Below are 22352 nucleotides of genomic sequence, written 5' to 3'. Positions count from 1 at the left end.
CAGTATTAAACTGGAGAGGATATATTTTTTCTCCAGTAAAAACTATTGTTTCATATAAATAGTTTCTGATCTACTCTATCAGTATTAAACTGGAGAGGATAGATTTTTTCTCCAGTAAAAACTATTGTTTCATATAAATAGTTTCTGATCTACTCTATCTGTCACAATGTAATGATCTGTCTCTATTAAACAATGATGTATTGCCTTCCTTTAATAACCATAAATATTAAGAGTTCTCATGAGCAGTTCCATCGCAGGCTATGCTTTGTGTCAAATACAGCAGTGGATAGAAAATTACGCATGCATTATGCAGGTTATCACTAAATTGGCTTCCAATACTATTTGTATCTGAACACAGTTTTCATTACATTAACCAAGCGAAAGACGATTAAAAATACATAAAGAGTTTCCGCTACAGAACTACAACCATTACACAAAACATTCTTATTAACAAATACAAGAGAAAAGAAAGCTATTACCAGCAACGCCAAACACTGAAGCGGTAGAGGAAGATGGGTGGCTAGGGTAAAATCCCCTGCCTTCTTGAAGAAAGTTCTGGCGACAAAACTCTGAAGAACGTGCCGGGTGAAAGCTGCTTTGGCGCCTGCTGCAGCCTTGGCTTTGAGTCGCTTGCTAAGCCTTCTGTTGAAGGGTTTTACTTCCATGGGCCGATTGGTCATCAGAATACGTGTGCAAGGTTCCGTTTTTAGATCAAATAGAACGCGCAGAGAAAGTTAATATTGTTGTTTCTTACCGACGAAAACGTATTCAGGGATTTTTATGTAATGTCGTAAAGTATCAACTTGTTAATTTTTTTTTTCAAGAAGAATAACTTGTGGTTGATCAAATTATTTTTATTTTCCTTATTTACAAAGCAAAAATAATATATATGTATGTATAAGTAAACACACACAATTACTTCTAATTTTTAGACAACTTATTACGAGAAATTCACTGTTTACTGTTTTAACGACGGCACTGGGGAGGCTATTCGAACCACCTAAATGATATAACTTCGTTTTCCAAATTCTACGTCATTCAGCCACTTGATTCTTGTGCTATACCGCGAGCTCGTTTGCTATTGATTGTGGTGAAAAGCCTTATTATGACTGTGTCAGTCTCCAATCAACAGGTGGCGTGGTGTCATCTGGTAAATCACGTGGCAATCGTCTGTATGGAAAGAAAACAGACCACTGAAAAAAGAAGATACTATGACATATCACTTTGTAACTTGTAATATTATTACAGCTCAAAGACCAAGTTAATTATTCATATCTCATAGCCACAGCTTAGCTATAAATACCTAATTCATTAAACTCTAAACTAACTGAAACATCAAACGTTGCTTACTGAATTGAAACAATTGCTAAACATCGAATATGTCTAAGAGGACAGGAACATGTATATCTAACTTTAAATACTACCAACTATTAAGGACAAAAAATATGACTTATTTTACATATAAAAAATAAAGGAATAACCAATTAAGACTAGCATGGGTATCGAAAGTAAATAGAAGGATTACTCTGAAAACAGATCATCAACAAACAATAATCCAAAACAAAACAAACAGTGGATTATTAGTATATTCAGGATAAACATTACGCACCATTTGCTTAACTATTCACTAAGAAAACGTGTGTTTAAATAGGAGAAAAAAAAGTGTAAATGCAATTTTAAAATTTCCAAGTTTCCACTGTAGCTTCACTTGTTTGGGAGTTAGAATTTAAGATAAATCATTGCTAAAATAATTGATTAATAGTAATTTCAGGAAAACAACATAGGGAGGGCTATGACTAACGTTACTGCGCGCGAAAAAGAATGTCAGAACTAATGTGCTTCACGCGGAGATTCCCTCATGAATTAACCATGATCGAAATGAGGAACTCGCTGGTGTGAACATTCAATTTATAAAATAAAATAAGTTTGTCTGACTAATCTCAAAACCATTAAATTATGTTCCGTAGGAAAAACATCTGCAGCAATTTCTTTATTAAATCCTTTTTTTAATTTTTTTTCCGTCCAGGGCTCCTCACCTACGTGTTGATAATCTAATGTAGGTAGATCCGCATACAGATACGGTTCAATAGCCCCAAATATTTGTTAGCGTAACACTTGAAAAATGTAATGTAAGATACATATATATCAACTTATTAATAAGAGGGAATGTTTTCAAAATCAGGAGCCCCCGTTTCCTTATTTTATTAACGGCTGAAACTCGTTAGGAGAGACAAGCTCCCACGAGCACAGAAAACTCCAAACTCCTATTCATGTTACCTTAGCTTTCTAGCACAATGTGTAATCCATCTAACTGAAACTTCCAAAGCTGAAAGGTATTAAAACAGCTTACCATACTAAACCTTGTCACTTACTGCTAGTAAAGTTGGAAACTCGAGTATCGCTAACACAACAGGAAATTCCTTCTCAGATTCCAGAACGACATATATAATATCCTACAAGCTGGTGTATTTTATTCTTTTACTTAGCAACAAACGCTGGGAACATACTATAGATTGTGTTACGAAATAAGCCATACACAGAAAACTTCCAAAATGAAACCATATAACATTTTCCTTGAGGTTTCAATACAAATTTATTCTACAGACACAATGGATTATTTTAATAAATAGAATTACGACAATTTCCCAGTCTTCAACGAACAAAAGTAAGATTTTTGTTTATTTTACAATGAAATATTTATTTTAATATGAAGATTATTGCACGTGCTTCAAAATATCACCAATAAAAAAACAAAACGATATTTGAATAATAAAATAATTCCTGTCTCACCTAAGTTTAATACAGTAAATTAAATATTTTCATCTATCATACCGAGAGTTAACAATAAGTTATAAGGAACAAACGGATGTAATAATATGTCAATCATACTGTATCTGCGTATCTGACATATCCAGTTATGGCGAGGACTTCACAGGTTGTTTGTTTGTTTTTGAATTTCGCTCAAAGCTACACGAGGGCTATCTGCTCTAACCTTCCCTAAATTAGCAGTGTAAGACAAGAGGGAAGGCAGCTAGTCATCACCACCCACCGCCAACTCTTTTACCAACAAATAGTGGGATTGACCGTCACATTATAACGCCCCCACGGCTGAAAGGGCGAGCATGTTTGGTGTAACGGGGATTCGAACCCGCGACCCTCTGATTGCGAGTCGAGCGCCCTAACCACCTGGCCATGCCGGGCTCACAGGTTGCATCAGGCCGGCTGCAATACGACAGACATTTCTTGCACAACAACAGTTTAGGTGTGGACGAGTTTAAGTTGCTGAATTGTAATTTTTATCAATTTCTTTAATCATTACACACTAGAATTAGGTTTATTATTATTACGAGCATTAAAATATTTATATATTTTTAGTACCAAATTATCTGTTATTACTACATGTATTATTTATTTTATTTGAATTAAGTTTACTTAACATTCGGAAGAACTGGTGAACCAGTAAGCTTAGTTTTTTTTTTTTTATCCTGGAGCGGGTCAAAGGGACCACAACAACGTTAACTGACATGAATAATGCAGATAAAGCAAACTGTGTTTTCCATAGCTACCACGTAACACGATAAATAGAAAGATATGCATGTCTCAGTTACTAGAAATTTTAGAAATTCTTGATTTAACGTGGAAAAATCGGAACTTGTAAACCGAGAATTCTTAACTATGTTACTTTTTTGCGTGGTTTAAACACACCTGTTTCTTCTCATTGTTTTTCTTATCAAATATCTCACAACCATAGTAAATGAGAACTGACATACAAGAAACTAAACGTTCTTAGACAAACTTACAGCATTAGCTCAAGAGTTTGTTTTAGATCATGTTTCAAAGTGCTGTGACTACGTTACTGACAAACGTATGTCGTGGTGGTAATATTAAGACTACAGTCACGCAACTAGAATAGGTTATTCCATACTGCTTTACTGTGATACTTTCAGTGATTTTCAAAAACACCGGTTTAATTGCACTTTACATACTAACAGAGTGGAACGTCGCCACAAATGGCATTACAGACAACATACCCAGCCGTTTGATTCATGGGGTTTTCCTGACCATTATACAATACCGGAATACATTTATGGCAGTAGAAAACATGTAATAGTTTTATTCAATAAAGTATGTTCGCACACAGAGTAACTGCTGACGATCTAGAACCACAGACAGAACATTTCGAGAAAAACACTGTTTAGTTGGCCTGTCATTGTCAAGACTTGTTGTCTGACTTCACAGACAACAGTACGCAACCATGGCATGATCGGCTATGGAGGAGGTTCCTAGGGCAGAACGAGTCATAGAACATCGTTCTATGGAAACACGATTAACCTTGGTAAATATATCCAATATCATTCGGCAATAGCTGATCATGCTAATTTACTGGATATATATTCTGGTGATGATTTGAGTATTAATTAAGGAGAAAAAAACTCGTGATTCTCGTACGAATCATCTTTTATATTGATTGTATTGTTCTGCATTTGAATGCACAGAGTTTACAAAATGTAGAGATAGTGCTGTATATTTCAAGTAATTAAAACAGTTTCTCGTGTGAAAGGTTTCTGAACGAATCTAATGAGCCGCAATGTTTGATCCAAAATCACAAACCGATCGACTTTTCTAGTAGGAAACACCAGATCTAGCGAAGCTTCCAAAACCTGGGTATCAGAGTCGAGCATTAAAACTCAACAGGGTATTTCAAGTGTTTATAAACAAATAAAGTCACAAGTAAAACCTTAACACATAAATACTGCTGTTTGAGATGGAACTCTGAGAGATGATAGATCCATTCCCCAAATACTCCCCCCCTTTTCTATGCATAGTACTATCTACACCCACCCGTCCCTTATATATGGTAGTGTCTTTCGTACTTCCCTGCTCCTAATTAATTTTGTTTCATAGTTTAAAGAAGTTTAAAAAGCCCCCCCTCCCCCACTCGTTACTCTTTAAAATATATAGGTACAGAAAAGTGACCTAGAATTACGTGTTATCACGTCATACAAAGTTAAGTCGAACGGTTGTAACCGCTTTTAAATAAACATGCCTACAATTTCGAGTTGTTGTTATTTTTTAAAAACCCCAAAAAATTTTCTTTGGGATTACTTCAGAAATAACAAAATATTTAGATTAACATAATACTTATGTTACTGTTTTTATTTTTCAAGATGAATTCATAATTTGACAAAAATTTATGAGGTAACCACAAAATGATATATTCAAAGCGAAAAAATAAGCTTGACGTCCAAACTTTCTTTAACGACTCTACATCACACTATTAGAAAATTACAATTTCTCCAAACCTATATAAAATAGAAGGATCTGTAGCATGTTATAACGTTCTCTGGAATTTACACCAAACATGAGAAGTAGTATCTAAATTTAAAAAATGGAATAAATGTTTCAACTTAATACGAATTTACGTTATTTGATAAATATGACTCACGTGTAACTTAGTCCACATCACAATCGATGTTTCTCATCACACGTAAATTCTGTTACAACAACAACGACGACGTGTAAATACACAAACCATCCAAGTTAATATTAAAGAACAATTTTCCAACGTGCTTGTGTACATAAATCGATATACTTCCACTTCCAGAAGTAATAATATAAACAAACCAAATTCTCGGTCTAAATCATAACTAATGCAGACTGGATCGTAGTAGTTAATGTACAAAGATAGTTAGCTTTATACCATGAGGAGCACTTCATCAACGAAACCATGGGACGAAAAACGTGTTTGATATTTATAAGGAGCATATATACGATCGACGAACGTTTCGAAACAATGAAATTCTATCATCAGTGGTAAAGTATAAAAGGAAACAAAGGTTATCTACGATTATGTAAAACAATGACGTGATAAAATGTACTTGAAAACAGAAGAAGTAATAAAATCACTGACTAAACATACTTAATTATCCATTGTTTATTAATTCTTCCGCTTTCATTAGCTAATCTTTGTTTCAAAGATCCATTTGATCATGACTGTTCCTTTTATACCTTTAATTACCGCTTATGGTGAAATAACGTTTATTAATGTACTTGAAAACAGAAGAAGTAATAAAATCACTGACTAAACATACTTAATTATCCATTGTTTATTAATTCTTCCGCTTTCATTAGCTAATCTTTGTTTTAAATATCCATTTGATCATGACTATTCCTTTTATACCTTTAATTACCGCTTGTGGTGAAATAACGTTTATTTCTAGACTAAATGTCTATTAATCGCTAATAAAAAAATGTTCATCTTGTAAATAATAAACACGCTGTTCCTGCTCTGTGTGGTTTTCCATCTTATAAAATTAACAACGAACCAATTGCAACCAGTCTGTTACTGTAAAAACATTTTTACAAGTAAGATATATTAAGATATAATTTTTAACCCTCCTTTGACTCACGTGTAACTTATTAGGTTTTATTCAAAACAATTCCCTTACTTTTTGAAACACTAAGCTTTCAATAATAATTTCGTCAGACAAGTAACAGTGTTGACAAATATATACATATGTAGATCCATATATAACCACACATACACGTGTTACTAGTCAACAGATTGCAATAGTCCAACAAAACTGTATCATGAATAAAGTATTAAAAGTTACTTTTTACTCTAATAACTTAATACAAACACCAACGCTTCTTCACATGACATTCAAATTTCGCATCTTTTAAGGGGAATAATTCTGTTTGTTCTCGGTGTTAACAACATTTGATCCACAGGGGGATTATTTCATGAGCACCATCAAAAGCTGATTACAACAGAAACATATTAATACTTCACGCTCGTATTTCTAGAAGCTATTGATTCAACAATGTGTGTCTTTACAAGTATGTCTGTTCTTTTTCAAGTCTGATACGAATGTCGCCACTTTCTACTTACCCAGAATCTTTCAATTTCAAGCTATTTCTCCTATCTGAATAGCGCCAGAATTCTGAAATGCCTAGGAAGGAAATGGACTTCATTCGATTTTGTTTAAAAAAGTTTCGCGCGAAGTTACAAAAGAGTTATCTGCGCTAGCCATCCCTAATACTAAACTGATACACGAGAAGGACGGCAGCAACTCAACGGCATACATTGCCAACATTTAAGTTACTCTCGTCTGACCGAACAGTAGTATCGTAAAGCAGCCACCGTCCCATCGTATACAGATTTTTTTTTACCCTCACTCTGCGAGTGTTTGCTATCGGGTCCGTTTGTCTGCGTTTCCGAGCACGTTGTCTTGAAAACTAATATACCGATGTAAATAAAAATTTTACACAAGATGGGAAGTCAGTATGGGACTATTCTACCCCAGTTTGATCCGGATCACTTTGAAGAGTTTTTTTTTATGATGGGGAGATAGGGCATTTTCGCGGTTTTCGGGTTATAACTCTGTAAAGTGTCATCGGATTTGTACCAAATTTCATGAGCATGAAATTCATAAGGTTGAGACTCCTCATCATATTAAAAAAAATACCTATCGTTCATTATTCTGGATCTGAGGAGGATTTTTTGGAGTTTTCAAAGGTGAAATGTTACGTTATCGTTAAACGCGTGCAATCTCGAAAAGGAGCGGCGGGGCGAGAGAATGCAGTCTCTCTGATTGGTCATGTTTGTCTGTCTGTTTCTATAGCGGTACCGGGATCGAACTTGTTACCCGCAGATTCATATTGAAATAAACACCTCTTGGATTCACGTGATCAGCAAAAGCTTGTATTTAGCATGACATGAAGATATGTCATGGTGTTGAAAAAGAAAAGAAATATCCCACAAAGTACTAGCTGAATATATAATGTACATTATTATAGTATTGTAGCTTGTTGTTTACAGTTAACAGTTTCACTTTGTATATTCACGATTTCCTTATTGAATTTTACAGACATTGTATGTTGACTCAATTTGTAAGAGATAATTCAAATCACATTTTCATTCGTTAATTCAATATGAGATTTTCTTTCAGAATATGTATGATGTATGATATGGTCGCAAAGAAATAATTGTGTCAGAAGTGAAAACGAACACAATCAATTTGTAAATATCCAACCACTGTATGCTAATATAACAAACTGTATTTACATATGATAGTATCCAGACACTGTATGCTGTTAAAACAAACTGTAATTACATATGATAGTATTCATATATTGTATGCTGTTAAAACAAACCGTATTTACATATGATAGTATCCATATATTATATGCTGTTAAAACAAACCGTATTTACATATGATAGTATCCATATATTGTATGCTGTTATAACAAACCGTATTTACATATGATAGTATCCAGACACTGTATGCTGTTAAAACAAACTGTAATTACATATGATAGTATTCATATATTGTATGCTGTTAAAACAAACCGTATTTACATATAATAGTATCCATATATTGTATGCTGTTAATACAAACCGTGTTTATATATAATAGTATTTTGCTAATAGTATTACAGAGCTGATTTTTATATATATATTTAACATCTAATTGGTTGATTATAAAGTAAACAACAAGAACAACATCTAGAAATACGTTTGTAACTTCCTCCGCATGGTTTACATAATAAGCAAAACAACACACAACATTTACAAAACAAGAATTATACCATACTGGCTTTCACTTAATGGCGTATCTTTAAAAAAATATAAACGAGAAAATTACACACGACACAAAAAATAGCACAAAAGCAGCTTAACGAACATAAAAACTAATGCTATACATAGGAGAAAGGTTCTAAAGTTACAGGAGTTTAGAATAGCTGGTCACCATGAATATTGAAGTAATTCAAATACGTTTTGTCTTACTTATTTACGAGTTTTGGGAGTATGAATATATAACAACTAGTGTAGGCGTCGCACTTTGGAAAGTATCAGTTTCTTGCAGGCACTGTTTGTGTAGGAGATGAACTTTGCAGCATCACTGCAGTTTTTGCTGGACCATTATAATATGTGATGAATACCAGAACACCTATGTTTTACGTGCATCCAAAACACTTTGACTTTCTTTCGGCTGAAAAGCAACATATGCGAACACCAACAGTAAAACAGCCAGATTCCTGCCTGAAACACAGGCATACGAACATTAATGTGAATCACCTATTTCATCTTGTAGGTGAAAACTCATGATTGGTTCTAACAAAACATCTACAATCTTTTGGATGCAGCGACATTATTAACACGGCGTAAACAAACACCAGTGTACTATTCTAACATCACAACAGTTACATTCTCTGAGGAGTACATTATAATATAATGGTTATATCCGTAGATTTGAACACTACCGTTAAAAAAATTAAATTATTAGTGCTGAAACACCAATATAATATTTTCTGAAACACTAACACCGACACAACAACAGTCACACACACTCTTTTCAGAAACATTATCATTTGAACCGCCCCACCACACTTGTGATTAAAACACTACAGAGTTCAGACAGCTAACAAAAGAATATTACATTGTTTGGAACATGCATCCTGTCTCATCATAATTAGCACAAAGATCTTATCTTTGACCTTACTTCAGGAGTTGATCGGATGACCAGTTGAGTTGCAACAGTCTTGCCAAAATCACCAGTAATTAATAAAACGTAAGAAACTACACTTCAGTAGTTTTTCCTTTATGTTTTCTTGAATTTTCGTAAGAGAAATTTCTTTACAAGAAACGGCTTTAATAAATAGCCAAACGTAACTGGTCGCTTCTACATCGTAACAAACCTGTTCACCATGCAGTTGGAAATGAGAACAATACAACTGTATAGGTTACTTTGTAATTAATAAGAACAAGCAATACACGCATAAAAGAGGTTCTGATAGCGGAAATCCTTCTCTAATTTAAAACTGTATTGCAAGAGACCATGTAGTTGGAATTGTCGATCACAGAGGTCGGTGTAAAAGTTATAGAACAGTTTCATTATACTCCTCACAGGTGACTCGCAGAGAGAAGAAGAGGTCGTTCAATTCGTAAAAAAAAGTCTCATTAAAAACCTACAAAATAATTTTTGGAACGATTTTCCATCCAACCATCGGTAGTAACCACTACAAAGAAATATAAAAAAGAAAAGAAGCAATGGGGTTGAACTGTCACAGAGTCTGCAAAGGTAAATTATGAAAGGTGACAACAGTAATTATCATTAATTTACAATCAAATAGAAAATTTGTCTCTTTCAACACACCCATTCACTTGGAATGGTGTAGTCGATCGGGTGGTCCGGGGCGGAAATAATAGGTAGGCGTTTCAGTTAGGTACTCCTGTTATTACGCCTATCCGTCTGAAAAGTCGTAGCCTGACAGCGGAGGAAATTAATCCGCCTTGCTAATCATCTTCATACGTTCCAGCCCGAGGACTAGATGAAAATCTACACCGGGTTCTGTGAATAGTCTCTAATGATATCTGTGGCCCCATCGGCCTTCTGTGGAATCCTTACAGACTGAAAACTCATGTGTAATTATGGAATATTAATGCAGTATACAAATATACATTATCTACATAAAGAATCATTTGAGTCTTGTTTCACAAATAAAGTTCGTCAATCACATTTCAAATAAGTGTCAGATATATATTTCAATTGTTAGCTTATAACAGTTTTGTACAACTTACTAGTTTATAACAATTTGTTATATACTTTGCATGGTTCACAAATCTGAAACTGGATAATTTTTATTTGGCAGTGGGGACGCAACATTAAAAGTTTGGTAACCATAGAGACATAAAGATAGCATGTAAAGTAGCACTACAGAAGATAGCGTGGTAAATAACATGAATAAAATTAAAAGTTTGGTAATCATAGAGACATAAAGATAGCATGTAAAGTAGCACTACAGAAGATAGCGTGGTAAATAACATGAATAAAATTAAAAGTTTGGTAATCATAGACATATGAAGATAGTATGTAAAGTAGCACTACAGAAGATAGCGTGGTAAATAACATGAATAAAATTAAAAGTTTGGTAATCATAGACATATGAAGATAGTATGTAAAGTAGCACTAAAGAAGATGGAGCGGTAAATAACATAGATAATTAAAAAGAAAAATGCACTAAGAACATTAAATTACGTAACCAAGTGATGAAATGCTAATTTTTCAGGCCAAAACACCGTCTTATAACGTCAATTAATCTGAAGTAAAATAGATACCAGGTAGCGTTAATAAAGAAAATGAGAAATATTTATACATTTTAAAATACAAATATGTAAACCCAACTGTTTGTCTTGTTCATGACAAAGCTATTAGGGATATCTCCTGACGTCCATAATTTTGAACTGGTGATCTCAGGGAAGGCAACCCGGGGATCAACACTCACCGCCAACTTTTGAGCTACTCTTTACCAACGAATAGTAGGATTGATCGTCATATTATAACGCTTCCATGACAAAAAGGACTTCTGGTAACGTCAATAATTAATGTGAAGTGAAACAGGTACCAGGTAGTGTTACCAAAAAACAAAAATGGGAACTTTATCTTCTACTATTTCTCTATATACTAAATACCTTGAGAATAGTCACACAAAACACGAAGTACACCAGTTAACCTAGTGCTGATTCTTACCTGTGTTTGATAACGATCATGTATATCCTGGTCAGTAGAAAGTTCATAAAACAGTCCATTTTCCTGAAGCTATACATTTATTTGTAATATGCAACAATAACTGCTTATTAATGTGTGTTTCCATATCTGATTATTTAAGCCAAAACATAATTAAAATTCTTTTTTTTTAAAATCTTGGATCATTATGTTTCCTATTCATTATTCAGAAACGATTTTTCTCAAAGCATTAACATACCATGTCTTAGTATGAAACTGTGTATTTTATTTTATCACATTTATTCGAAATTAACAAATCCACAATATCATGTTTTGAAAATAGTAATTTCTCAGCAATCAAATTTTGACATGCTGGTGATATTGCATCTTAAGCATACATAACTGTTAATAACAGAACGTACTTTAATATAACAAAATAACCAAACAGGTGATAATCAAAGTGACAACAATGTTGAATGTTAAGTAAAATTATTCCAATGTTAATCAGGAAAGTTCTGATTCTTTTTATAATGTAAAATACATTAATACAAGTATACTAAATACCTGCGGTTATTAAAGATCTATAATGATTCTTTTTGTTTGTTTGTTTGAAGTTAAGCACAAAGCTACACAATGGGCTATCTGTGCTCTGTTCACCACGGGTATCGAAACCCGGTTTCTAGAGTTGTAAGTCCGCAGACATACCGCCGTGCCACAGGGGGCATGATTTATCTTATCCAAGTTCATAAAGTATGTTGAAAGTTGTGTGTAAAATATATTTTTTCAAACTTTTAAACACGTAAAAACAAGGATGCAACTTACAACTGAAGACAACGATAAACCAATTTCTTAAAAGATATCGTTTCCCATCTTGAACAATTTTCTCGACCTTGGAGGCAGAATGATACACAGTCTTCTTTCTAATGGCTACAGGTGGTATATTTCTCACCGCCTTACCTTCCTGCTTTACTACCACATCTAAGCTATACAGATTCAATCACCTCAGGAAAATCGATCAGAGAAACACGGAGGACAACGAACCCACGTGGACCAGTACATCGCTTTAATAAGGCAGACACAGACCCACAATATAAAAATGTCATCAAAAAATGTTGCCACAGCACTCAAAAAAGAAGAAGAAGAAGAAGGGTACACGACAGCGTGAAACCGTTTACATTATCCAACCTGGGTAAAAAATGTCATTTTTTGATTATTACTGCATAATTTCTAAAATCCCATGAATTACATGCCCTACTGAGATTTCCATTACTACTAAACGCCATTCACATCTATAGACCATAAAGCCTAAAACGACATTCACAAAAATGTTACATTTATAGATCATAAAACCTTGCTTGTACGCCGAGATTTTAATGAGAATTTAACAAATTATATATTCACAAACCGATGATAGTTATTTGCTAGATTAATGGTGACGAGCATATGGTTTGCAATAAAATTTGGGTCATAGCACACTTGGAAACATTAAGCCAATCAGTTTTTAGGTTCACCATTGACTACAACCAACAACAAACATTAAAGACGAAAGGTTTGAAGAAAATCCCTTAACAAAAAACATTATTTATATTACGTAATCATAGAAAATTACAAAATCAAACACTATTATTCCTTCCAGTTAATCTTTTTTCTACTTTCTGGTTTCACTTTGGCAAGTTAAATATATTTCAAAGGTTCATTAACAAACAAAAAGAGTCAGTTCTAATAATATAAAAAGGGTCAAAAATATCAGGGACTAAATATATAATGAACAAACTAACATCAGAAATCAGGTACTAACTTAGAAGACATTATGAACCGAAACAGGATAAACAAAACGAGAGAACGTAGAAACTGAGGCTAAATATATATCGCATAAAAAAGTGCAGTGTTTATCAAATACATATCCCCTACAATGATCTTCACCTTGAAAACTTAATTAGGTCTAGAACTTTGTATGTAGTATCCGTTAGATAAGTTTGGTCAAAATCCATCGGTCCAATCTAGAGACATCCTGTCCAAAAGATCAGGGCGGGCAGGAGCAAATCAATATGCCCTGCTTTGCGACACTTCGCAGTGAAGTAATAATAACAATAAAACTCAAACGGAATCAATACGCAGATAACAAACTAGAAAGAATTAAATATACACTCAAAAGAAACCAGGCAAAGGTTACATAAACAGTGAATACAAATATACAGTTTGAAACTATATTAGGTCAAATGTAAAGAAATAAATATCTGTCATACAGTAACAGAAATAAGTCGCCAAAGTAAGACAAAAACGTACTTCTTCCCCTGCCGTGTTTTCTAAGAAACTTCTATGACATTTCATTTGTTTTTCAACGACAAAATAAACCAGGGAATGAGTGTGTTGTCATTTATACAGAACTATTTATACACTTTTTAAAAAGGAGCTTTCGCTCACAGAAATGATGTGTATGTGTATTATAGGTTATACACACACATCAATGCTATCCCTACTATTTTGTTTGCATTGTTTTTGAATGATTGACATTAGCCATCCCTACATTTACTTCGTTTTTTCTTGACTTGTGTGTTTAGATTTTGGTTGTGTCTAGATACATACTGCTGACAGTTTCCAAAAATACGCTTTATGATTACTTGTGTTTTTTATGCAGTGTTTCAATAGATATAAGAAGATTGTACTTATAACCAAACAATGAGGTTCCAACTATAATATTTATTGTTTATCTATTATTGGCTGGTAATTCCGGTTTCACTCTGTACTAGATACATACTGCTGACAGTTTCCAAAAATACGCTTTATGATTACTTGTGTTTTTTATGCAGTGTTTCAATAGATATAAGAAGATTGTACTTATAACCAAACAATGAGGTTCCAACTATAATATTTATTGTTTATCTATTATTGGCTGGTAATTCCGGTTTCACTCTGTACTTAAGCTTAAAGAAACACCAAATTTCTGTGAGAAAGCTAACTTCGAGGGGTAATTATAATATCGTTTACACTAGAATTATGATTTTTTAAATTACTGCTAGTTGATAATACTTATAAAAGTGGAAACTCCGTTTGAAGCTATATCACCTCATTGAAATTGGTTTTCGAGTTATCATGTAATAAAAAGGAGTGGAAAGAAGAACAAGAAATTCAAACTTTTTGCTATGATATTTACAGACATTCAAATAACATGCCATTACATAGGTATTGTTATACGAGGAAACCATGTATAGTATTGTAAAGGTTTTGATGATCTATAGAGGAGATATTTAAAATACCGTTTCGATGAACATTCAATCCTACACAGGCAATGTTACAGCCAGCCTGATACATTATCTACCTATATATAACAATCTGTCCTAAGGATCCAACCTGCAACGCTCTGTATATTACACCACGACCTTAACCTTGAGGCTACACTTTAAGTTGCATACAAAGCACGTATTTCTAAACACGTGCCTCTCGAGCTGCATGATGTGTGCAATAATAGATAACACGTATTCTATCACTTGCTAATCTAGAGTTTGACAAATAACAGATAAAACAAGAGCAATCAGGGATGTTGTATACTCCCCCCCTCCGCTCCTTTTCGAGATTGCATGCGTTTATGTTGAATAACGTCAAATTTCACCTTCTCGGGTCCAGAATGAATGATTCTCTGTAGTGTGATAAGGAGTCTCAACCTTAATGTGTCCATGCAATTTGGCAAAAACCCGAACACACTTTACTGAGTTATTAACTGCAAACCGCGAAAATGCATTATCTCCCCATTATAAAAAATTCTTCAAAGTGATCGAGAATCTGTATCCGGATCTGGTTTATGAGCGAATTTGGGGAGGTCTGTACTGTAATGATTTCCCATCTTATGTAAAATGCTCGTGCACATCGGTCTATTAGTCTACGAGATAAACGTGCGGAAACACAGACAGACAGTGAAACACCGGACCCGGCTACAATACCCACCCCTCCGGGTGCGAGGGTAACCATTGATACTGAAAGCACTGTTCAGGTAGCACTTTATGTGTTACGTGTGTGTAACAAGAAGTTGTGTGTGTGTGTGTATATATATATATATATATATTTTTTTTTTTATCAGATACAATACCTACATATCAATAAAAAATAAACATATGAATATAAAGAAGTTTCCACGAAGCTTAATTAGCTTATTTGTGGGAAACTCCTTAATATCTGTGACCAAAATTTTCTATATATATTAATAAATATAAATAAACAAAACACAATAAGGCGAAATTGATATAAGAAATCTATCTAAATCATCATTTTATATTAACATATATTTGAAATCAACAACTTATTGAACATAACACAAAAACATAATATTCTGTAATGCTATTGTACTTTTATGACAAACAACCAATAACATAGATACTAAAAATTTAAATTAACGATAATATTAATCCTATATGCATAAAGTATCATGCAATTAATATTAATCAGTTTGTCTACGAATATCGGTAAATAACCAATCTTTATTTTTTTAACTCTGTAATTGTATTTATATTTCATAACTCCACGTGGAGTTGGTTCATTATATATGGTATTTTATACTCTTTATTTATATTTCATAACTCCGCGTGGAGTTGGTTCATTATATATGGTATTTTTTACTCTTTATTTATATTTCATAACTCCATGTGGAGTTGCTTCATTATATATGGTATTTTATACTCTCTATTTATATTTCATAACTCCGCGTGGAGTTGGTTCATTATATATGGTATTTTTTACTCTTTATTTATATTTCATAACTCCATGTAGAGTTGCTTCATTATATACTTATATATTTTATACTCTTTTTACACATGTTCCATAGTTGTTATTGTAATTTGGAATTTCATAATACTTATTTTCTAATGTTCTAGTATTATACATTTAACTTTTTAGTACTTTATGATTTAAACTATAATAGAATTCGAAATTATTATGTATTTATAAAGTTCATTCATATAAAATAATTAATTTATTATAATTTCATTTGTTAATGTAACATTTGCATTAAGTTCGTCACTTTCATTAAAGACTATCATCTTAAACATTCTTTTTTGAATTATATATATATATTAAGTGAATGTTACTTGTTGATCCATATATTGTAAATCCATAACGTATAACAGATTCTGCTAAATATACAAAGTATTTTTAAATATTAATTAATTGGTAAAATATTCTGTATCCTACATAATTTTGCTATAATAGGTCTTATTTATTACAAATCATATTTATGTTTTAGTATTAACATTTTCTATATACGTACATTTACAATCAGAATACTGATTATTATCTACAAATAAATGTTTATATTTATTACTACATCTTTGATCATGAATCTGTAAGGCATATTTGTTAATAATATTTGTACATTGTGAGTGAATTATCATAGTTTTTGTTTTATCACTATTCATATATATTTCACTTATATTAAGTTAATACCTTAATTTATTAAAAGCAAATTGCAAAATTTCTTTGCCAACTTCCACATCAACATGAGTTACAGTTAAAGCTGTATCATGTGTATATATCATCAGTGTGAAAAGTTATATAAAAAAGCCCGACATAATTATTATAATGGAGGTTGCTACACGGTATTTTTAAAGCTGAGCAATAAATAAACAATTGAAATTTCCACAAAAAGGAGTAAGTTTCATATATAAAACAATCAAAAAACAAACCAAAAAAATTATTTATTTTTCTTTAGTAAAAATCTCATGAGTGTTGCAACAGAAAAGCACGGTACTTCATTGATAACTGCGTTTAAAAACAAATACTTCGATACAATATTCTCTGTGATGTAATGCTGTGATAATATCTCATTTTTAAACTAAAATTTCAATAAAATCCTTTTTCTTATTGAATGTGAAGCAAAAGTAAATTGTTGTAGAACTGTCAGACAATTCCAGAAAAGGCTCCAGGCCCAGTAGCCTTTCGCAAGAACTAGCAGTTACACCTTCCCGGAGGGCGGGTATTTAAAAAATCTGGAAGTATTTCGTATCCAGTCGACAGGATGTATTGAACCCTATCTTTATCTTACTTTAACCGGAGTCTATGCGTGCATACTTAAGCTTTTGTAATGTTTCTCTCCTTCGTAAACGGACTATACCCAATTGAAGGGGGTTAGGGCAATCCAAGATCACAGGTTCTTACAAGCAGGGAGTTTATCACCCCTACAATGTAATATGAGGATGGTCTCTGACGTAAGTAACTTAAACTTTTTTTCCTTCAAATTCTCTATACATTATTAGTGATGTCTGTTTAACAGCGAGGACTTAGCGTTTCATTGTCATGAGACAGTATGTGAGGAAAGTGTTCAATCCTACTTGAAACAATGAAAAACTTGAATAACAGAAGAATAACCCATCCTCCCAAATAAAAATGAGCGTGCTGTAGTCGTAGTAAATTATTTTTCAAGGAAAGATTTTCAAATCTTAATAAATCCACCATTTCCAAGTTTTTTTAAATTCTTATTATCGAGTTTTTCATGATTCTGTATAGCTGACACAGTGGGATTTGTCCAATTAAGAATCAATGTAGATCTACAAAACTTCCAGTCATCCGAACGTTTAATCCTACAATCAATCTTGAAACTGCACACATCACACACGTCCTTTGTTCAAGTGCCACTCCCTTGCTTCCTGGATAAGAGAACACAGCTGAATAGGGGATCTAATGTTTCAGGAAAACTCTCATGTTCAATTCAGCTGGAGATCTACTTTCATTACTCACTAAGCTGACCATTCTCTCTGTGGTTCTTCAGAACAGAATTGGAGATTAATTTCGGTAAGAGAAATTTGGGAACAATCGTCCTTTTCTTGTCCTTGGTCATTCACAGATTAAGTTGAGCTATACATAATACTCACCAGTTTTCGGATGATTAAGGTAGATTTTTCTCAATTTTATTCAAGAAAGTGGTTTCTTAGGACATTTTTTCTTACTATTGGACTGTTACTTAACAATAACAATATCCAGTTACACTTAAAACGTTTACTAAAGCTTCAAAAAAATTTGCAGAAAGTGGGTCGTTATTATGAACCAGGATCCAAACTCCATCAGAAATGGATGGGAAAGGTATATTAATATAATTAGATGTGCAGAATATCACCGAAAGATGAAATCTGGCCAGCTGCAGCAAAACCGTGACCGGACTTACTATGGTCAGCGGAGAGGAGGAAGGAGGAAATATAACAACTATAAGAAATATTAAAAATGCATATTTGTATACACATCCTATTATATTATGACACATTGTCTTATATTTGCACTGAATATACATGCATGCATCTACAGAACTTCAAAAATTCAGCCCATGCAACATTCCAGTATAGTTCATAATCCCTCCAATCCAGTGTTTAGAGACTCCCCATATAGCTACAGGGTACAAATATAGTAGCTATGTATATGTGTGTATTTTACAAGCATATACATAACTTGTGGTATGTTGATACCACGTATCATAATGATCATACATGCAGTACCACTATCAATAACAACATTGTGGCAATAGCCATCCACTCTACATGGAGTCAATCCAAAGGTTGCCATTGTTTACAGAGAGAGCATCATATACTAATTACATATTTCATTAAACTAAACCGTTTCAAATAGGACGGTATCGCTATTATATAGATTTATGTCCATGAGGGGCATAAAAACAACAACTAGAGAAACAAGACTATTAAAATTGTTAATTTAAAAAGGGGGAATAGGATCTTCAAAAAATTACAGAAACAATAAAGGCAGCTTAAAGTGAAAAGGAATACAAAAAAGTAAACAAACCAGTTTAAGGTTTGAGACTCAGTGTTGACGTTACTTCCCCAAGCTACAAATCTTCATTTTGACTCAATGTCTAAAAGCTGTCATGTTTAGGAGAGTCAAAATAAAGCTTGATAAAATAATATCAACACTATATCTCAAACCTTAAGCTTGTTTGTTTACCTTTTTAGCAATTGCATTTTTACTTTAAGCTACTCATCTTGTTTCTGTAATTTTTTGAAGATCCCTACCATTCCTTTTAAATTAATATCTTAATATCTTTTTAATATCTTGTTTTAATTATAACATGCATTATGTAACAGCTTGAATGCACCCTCTTATTTCAGCGGGGGTTTAGATGAACTCAAATAATACGACACAAAGCTAAAGAAAACACTTGTCCAGTTCTAAACTAGATATTTATAGAAATACTATTTGCCTGACACACCTTAAAAATATGTTAATGATGGTATAATGGCTCTGCCAAAAAAATTACTATAATAAATGTAGATCTGATAACACATCAACTGAATTACATATGTGGCAAACATGTACACTGGAATGCCTTCAGTATCCTTTCTTACAAATATTATTACGATGATTTCCATCACTACTGGACTAAAGTTTCTAAACAAGTCTTTTCTAACAACAATCATATACTTACATATAAAAATATTTATTATAGCACTAATCTCTTTTAGAATTATTTTTCATTCATTGAATCCGAGGGACGTCTTTGTTAACATCTTCCAACTAAAACTAGAATTAAGAAATTTTTAGTTCGGAATGTTCTTTATCATGAGAACAATTTTATGTCACTAGGTTTTTTTTAGTAACTATATTTCTTAAATTCAAACAACTAGTAAACTGGAACACTTGTAGAGGAGTAAAAACCATTAATGTAATTTATTTATTAAGCTCTAAAAATGGCATTTAGAAACGATTTGTGCTTCTCCAGCTTCTGTTAAGTGAGACAACTTATGAAAACAATATTATAGATACCGATTCGTACTTCCTTCTCAGTTCGGTTTAATATAGACAACTTACAACACATCTCTAGAAAGTTTCAAGAGGCAAAACAAATTAGCTTTAGAATTTATATTTGATAAAACTGAAGAAAAAGTAATTAAAATAAGTTACTTTATGGCAAAGCTACTAAAGTTATCTGTTGCCGTACCCAATTTCACCTACATACCAACGAATAGTGTGACTTACCGTCACGTTATAACGTCCCTACGGCTGAAAGAGCGATGAATATATTTAACACTGGGTTTTGATCTCATGATTCGCACATTGCTAGTCGAGTGCCAGACATAATTTTAAGTACTAACAGATATCTTAGCTAAATAATGCTGTAAAATTCCTTAATAGTTTTCCAATTCTCAAATAATAAATGACCTATACATTATAACAATATACCAAACGTACTGAAAAACTATACCTGAATAATTTATTGTAAGCACTAACCGTTCGACCATATCATATTTACAAAAAATCATAAATTAAAACTTTTTTATAACTGAATAGTTCATGAAAATCTAATAAACATCTGAATAACAAATATAAAAGTTTTGCAACGTTTTAAGTTTAATTTCTTCATTAAGCCTTTTTATAGGTTTTGTTATACACTTACAAATGAATGCTGAAAATCGCCCACTTCAAGAAAAATCGCATACGTTGACCTAAAAAGTTTCCTTAATGCCGAGAATTGTAACTTGTGTGCGTATAAATAACCTCATTACGTTTAGCGCAAAGCTACTTGGGGACTACCTGCATTAGTTGTCCCTAATTTAAAAGTAATAGACTAGCTTTCAACATTTGTAGTGCAAACTGGAGGGATTTACACATTGTGATAAAAAGTTGAGAAAAAACTACCTTTACACTCCAGATGTATATAAAATATATTGTTTTAAACAAACGTTTCGCCTTTGCGGCTTCATTGTTGTGTATATATATATATATTAACTTTTTAATAGACTAGCTGAAGGCAACTAGTCAATACCACCCACAATCAACTCTTGTACTACTATAATCAAATAGCTGGATTAACCGTCATATTGTAATATCCCCACCGCTGAAAGAGTGATCATATTCAGTGATGGTATTCGATCCCGCGACCCACAAATTGCGAGTCGAGTGCCCTAATTACTAGGCCATGTCAGGCATCTAAAAATAGATATGTCCGATAAATTATGGTAAGTATAAGATAAATTTAACTGTCACCGTAGACGATGTGTAACCTTGTAAAATATCCTTTGATAACACTTTTCGAACAGTGAACATATTTATAACTAGTATTAGTTTAACCTATGATAATATATTGTAACTTGTGTATTCAAAAGAAACGGAGATTTAACCTCGCCTACAAATAAAGATAAAAATAGGTAAATCTTTTATAAAGCTAGAAATTCAACGGCCCAGAGAAAGTGCTGCATGTAAAAATAACCGCCTGTTTACAGCGCGGAGATAGAGGTGATAATAGCTGTCCTCAACTTAAAAAAAAAATTGGAATAATAAACACAAAGGAGGGAAAACGAAATGAAGACAAATTAAAGAAACCACTCGACGATCTAGAAAACTGGCTGTTCCTTCTCTGAACACGCTTGCTCTACAGGGCCAAAGAAAGTATACACGATTTGTAGGAGGTCTGATTTTTTTTCCTTTCACCAAAACGTTCTATCTTAAGGACCCCAAAAATCAACATCTTGTGAAATTTGTTCATTCTCTTTGTTAATAATGTATTAACACTCATAAGTCAACTGTTCATCGTTGTATCTCTTGGTTTTATCTTTTGTAAACAACACAAGCAAGCCTTATATGTGTATGAAACGTGACAAGAAACATTAATATCATATATAGGAAATATAAATTAATTAGTATTTGGGTGCATAACACAAATTATACTTAATCGCTACTGAAAATAACTATTTACATTGTACTTAACAGTAAACACCGTTAACTTGTGATCTGGTTTATTGAATTTTCTTCACCAAAGTAAAACATATTCACCATAATTTATCTGAATTATAATTCGATGACGAGGAACCCACTTTGAGACTAATAATGGTTGGGGACGGATTGAATGGTAATGAA

General features: G+C 32.8%; 1 protein-coding gene across 16 annotated transcripts in view; it reads right to left on the bottom strand.

Moving 5' to 3' along the window:
- LOC106468799 (CUGBP Elav-like family member 2) overlaps positions 1-22352 on the bottom strand; it is a 371251-nt gene that overhangs the window by 97999 nt on the left and 250900 nt on the right. For 3 of the 16 annotated variants that reach the window (XM_022397877.1, XM_022397873.1, XM_022397888.1), the window contains exon 2: positions 480-1170. The exons of the other annotated variants lie outside the window; for them this stretch is intronic. In XM_022397877.1, coding sequence (XP_022253585.1) covers positions 480-680 — 201 coding nt within the window. In that variant the 5' untranslated portion in view covers positions 681-1170. The remainder of the gene's footprint in view (positions 1-479; positions 1171-22352) is intronic. 16 annotated transcript variants of the gene reach the window in all.

The sequence above is a fragment of the Limulus polyphemus genome, unplaced genomic scaffold (assembly GCF_000517525.1).
Source record: "Limulus polyphemus unplaced genomic scaffold, Limulus_polyphemus-2.1.2 Scaffold91, whole genome shotgun sequence".
Taxonomy (NCBI): Eukaryota; Metazoa; Arthropoda; class Merostomata; order Xiphosura; family Limulidae; genus Limulus; species Limulus polyphemus.
This window is presented reverse-complemented; position numbering and strand designations above follow the sequence as displayed.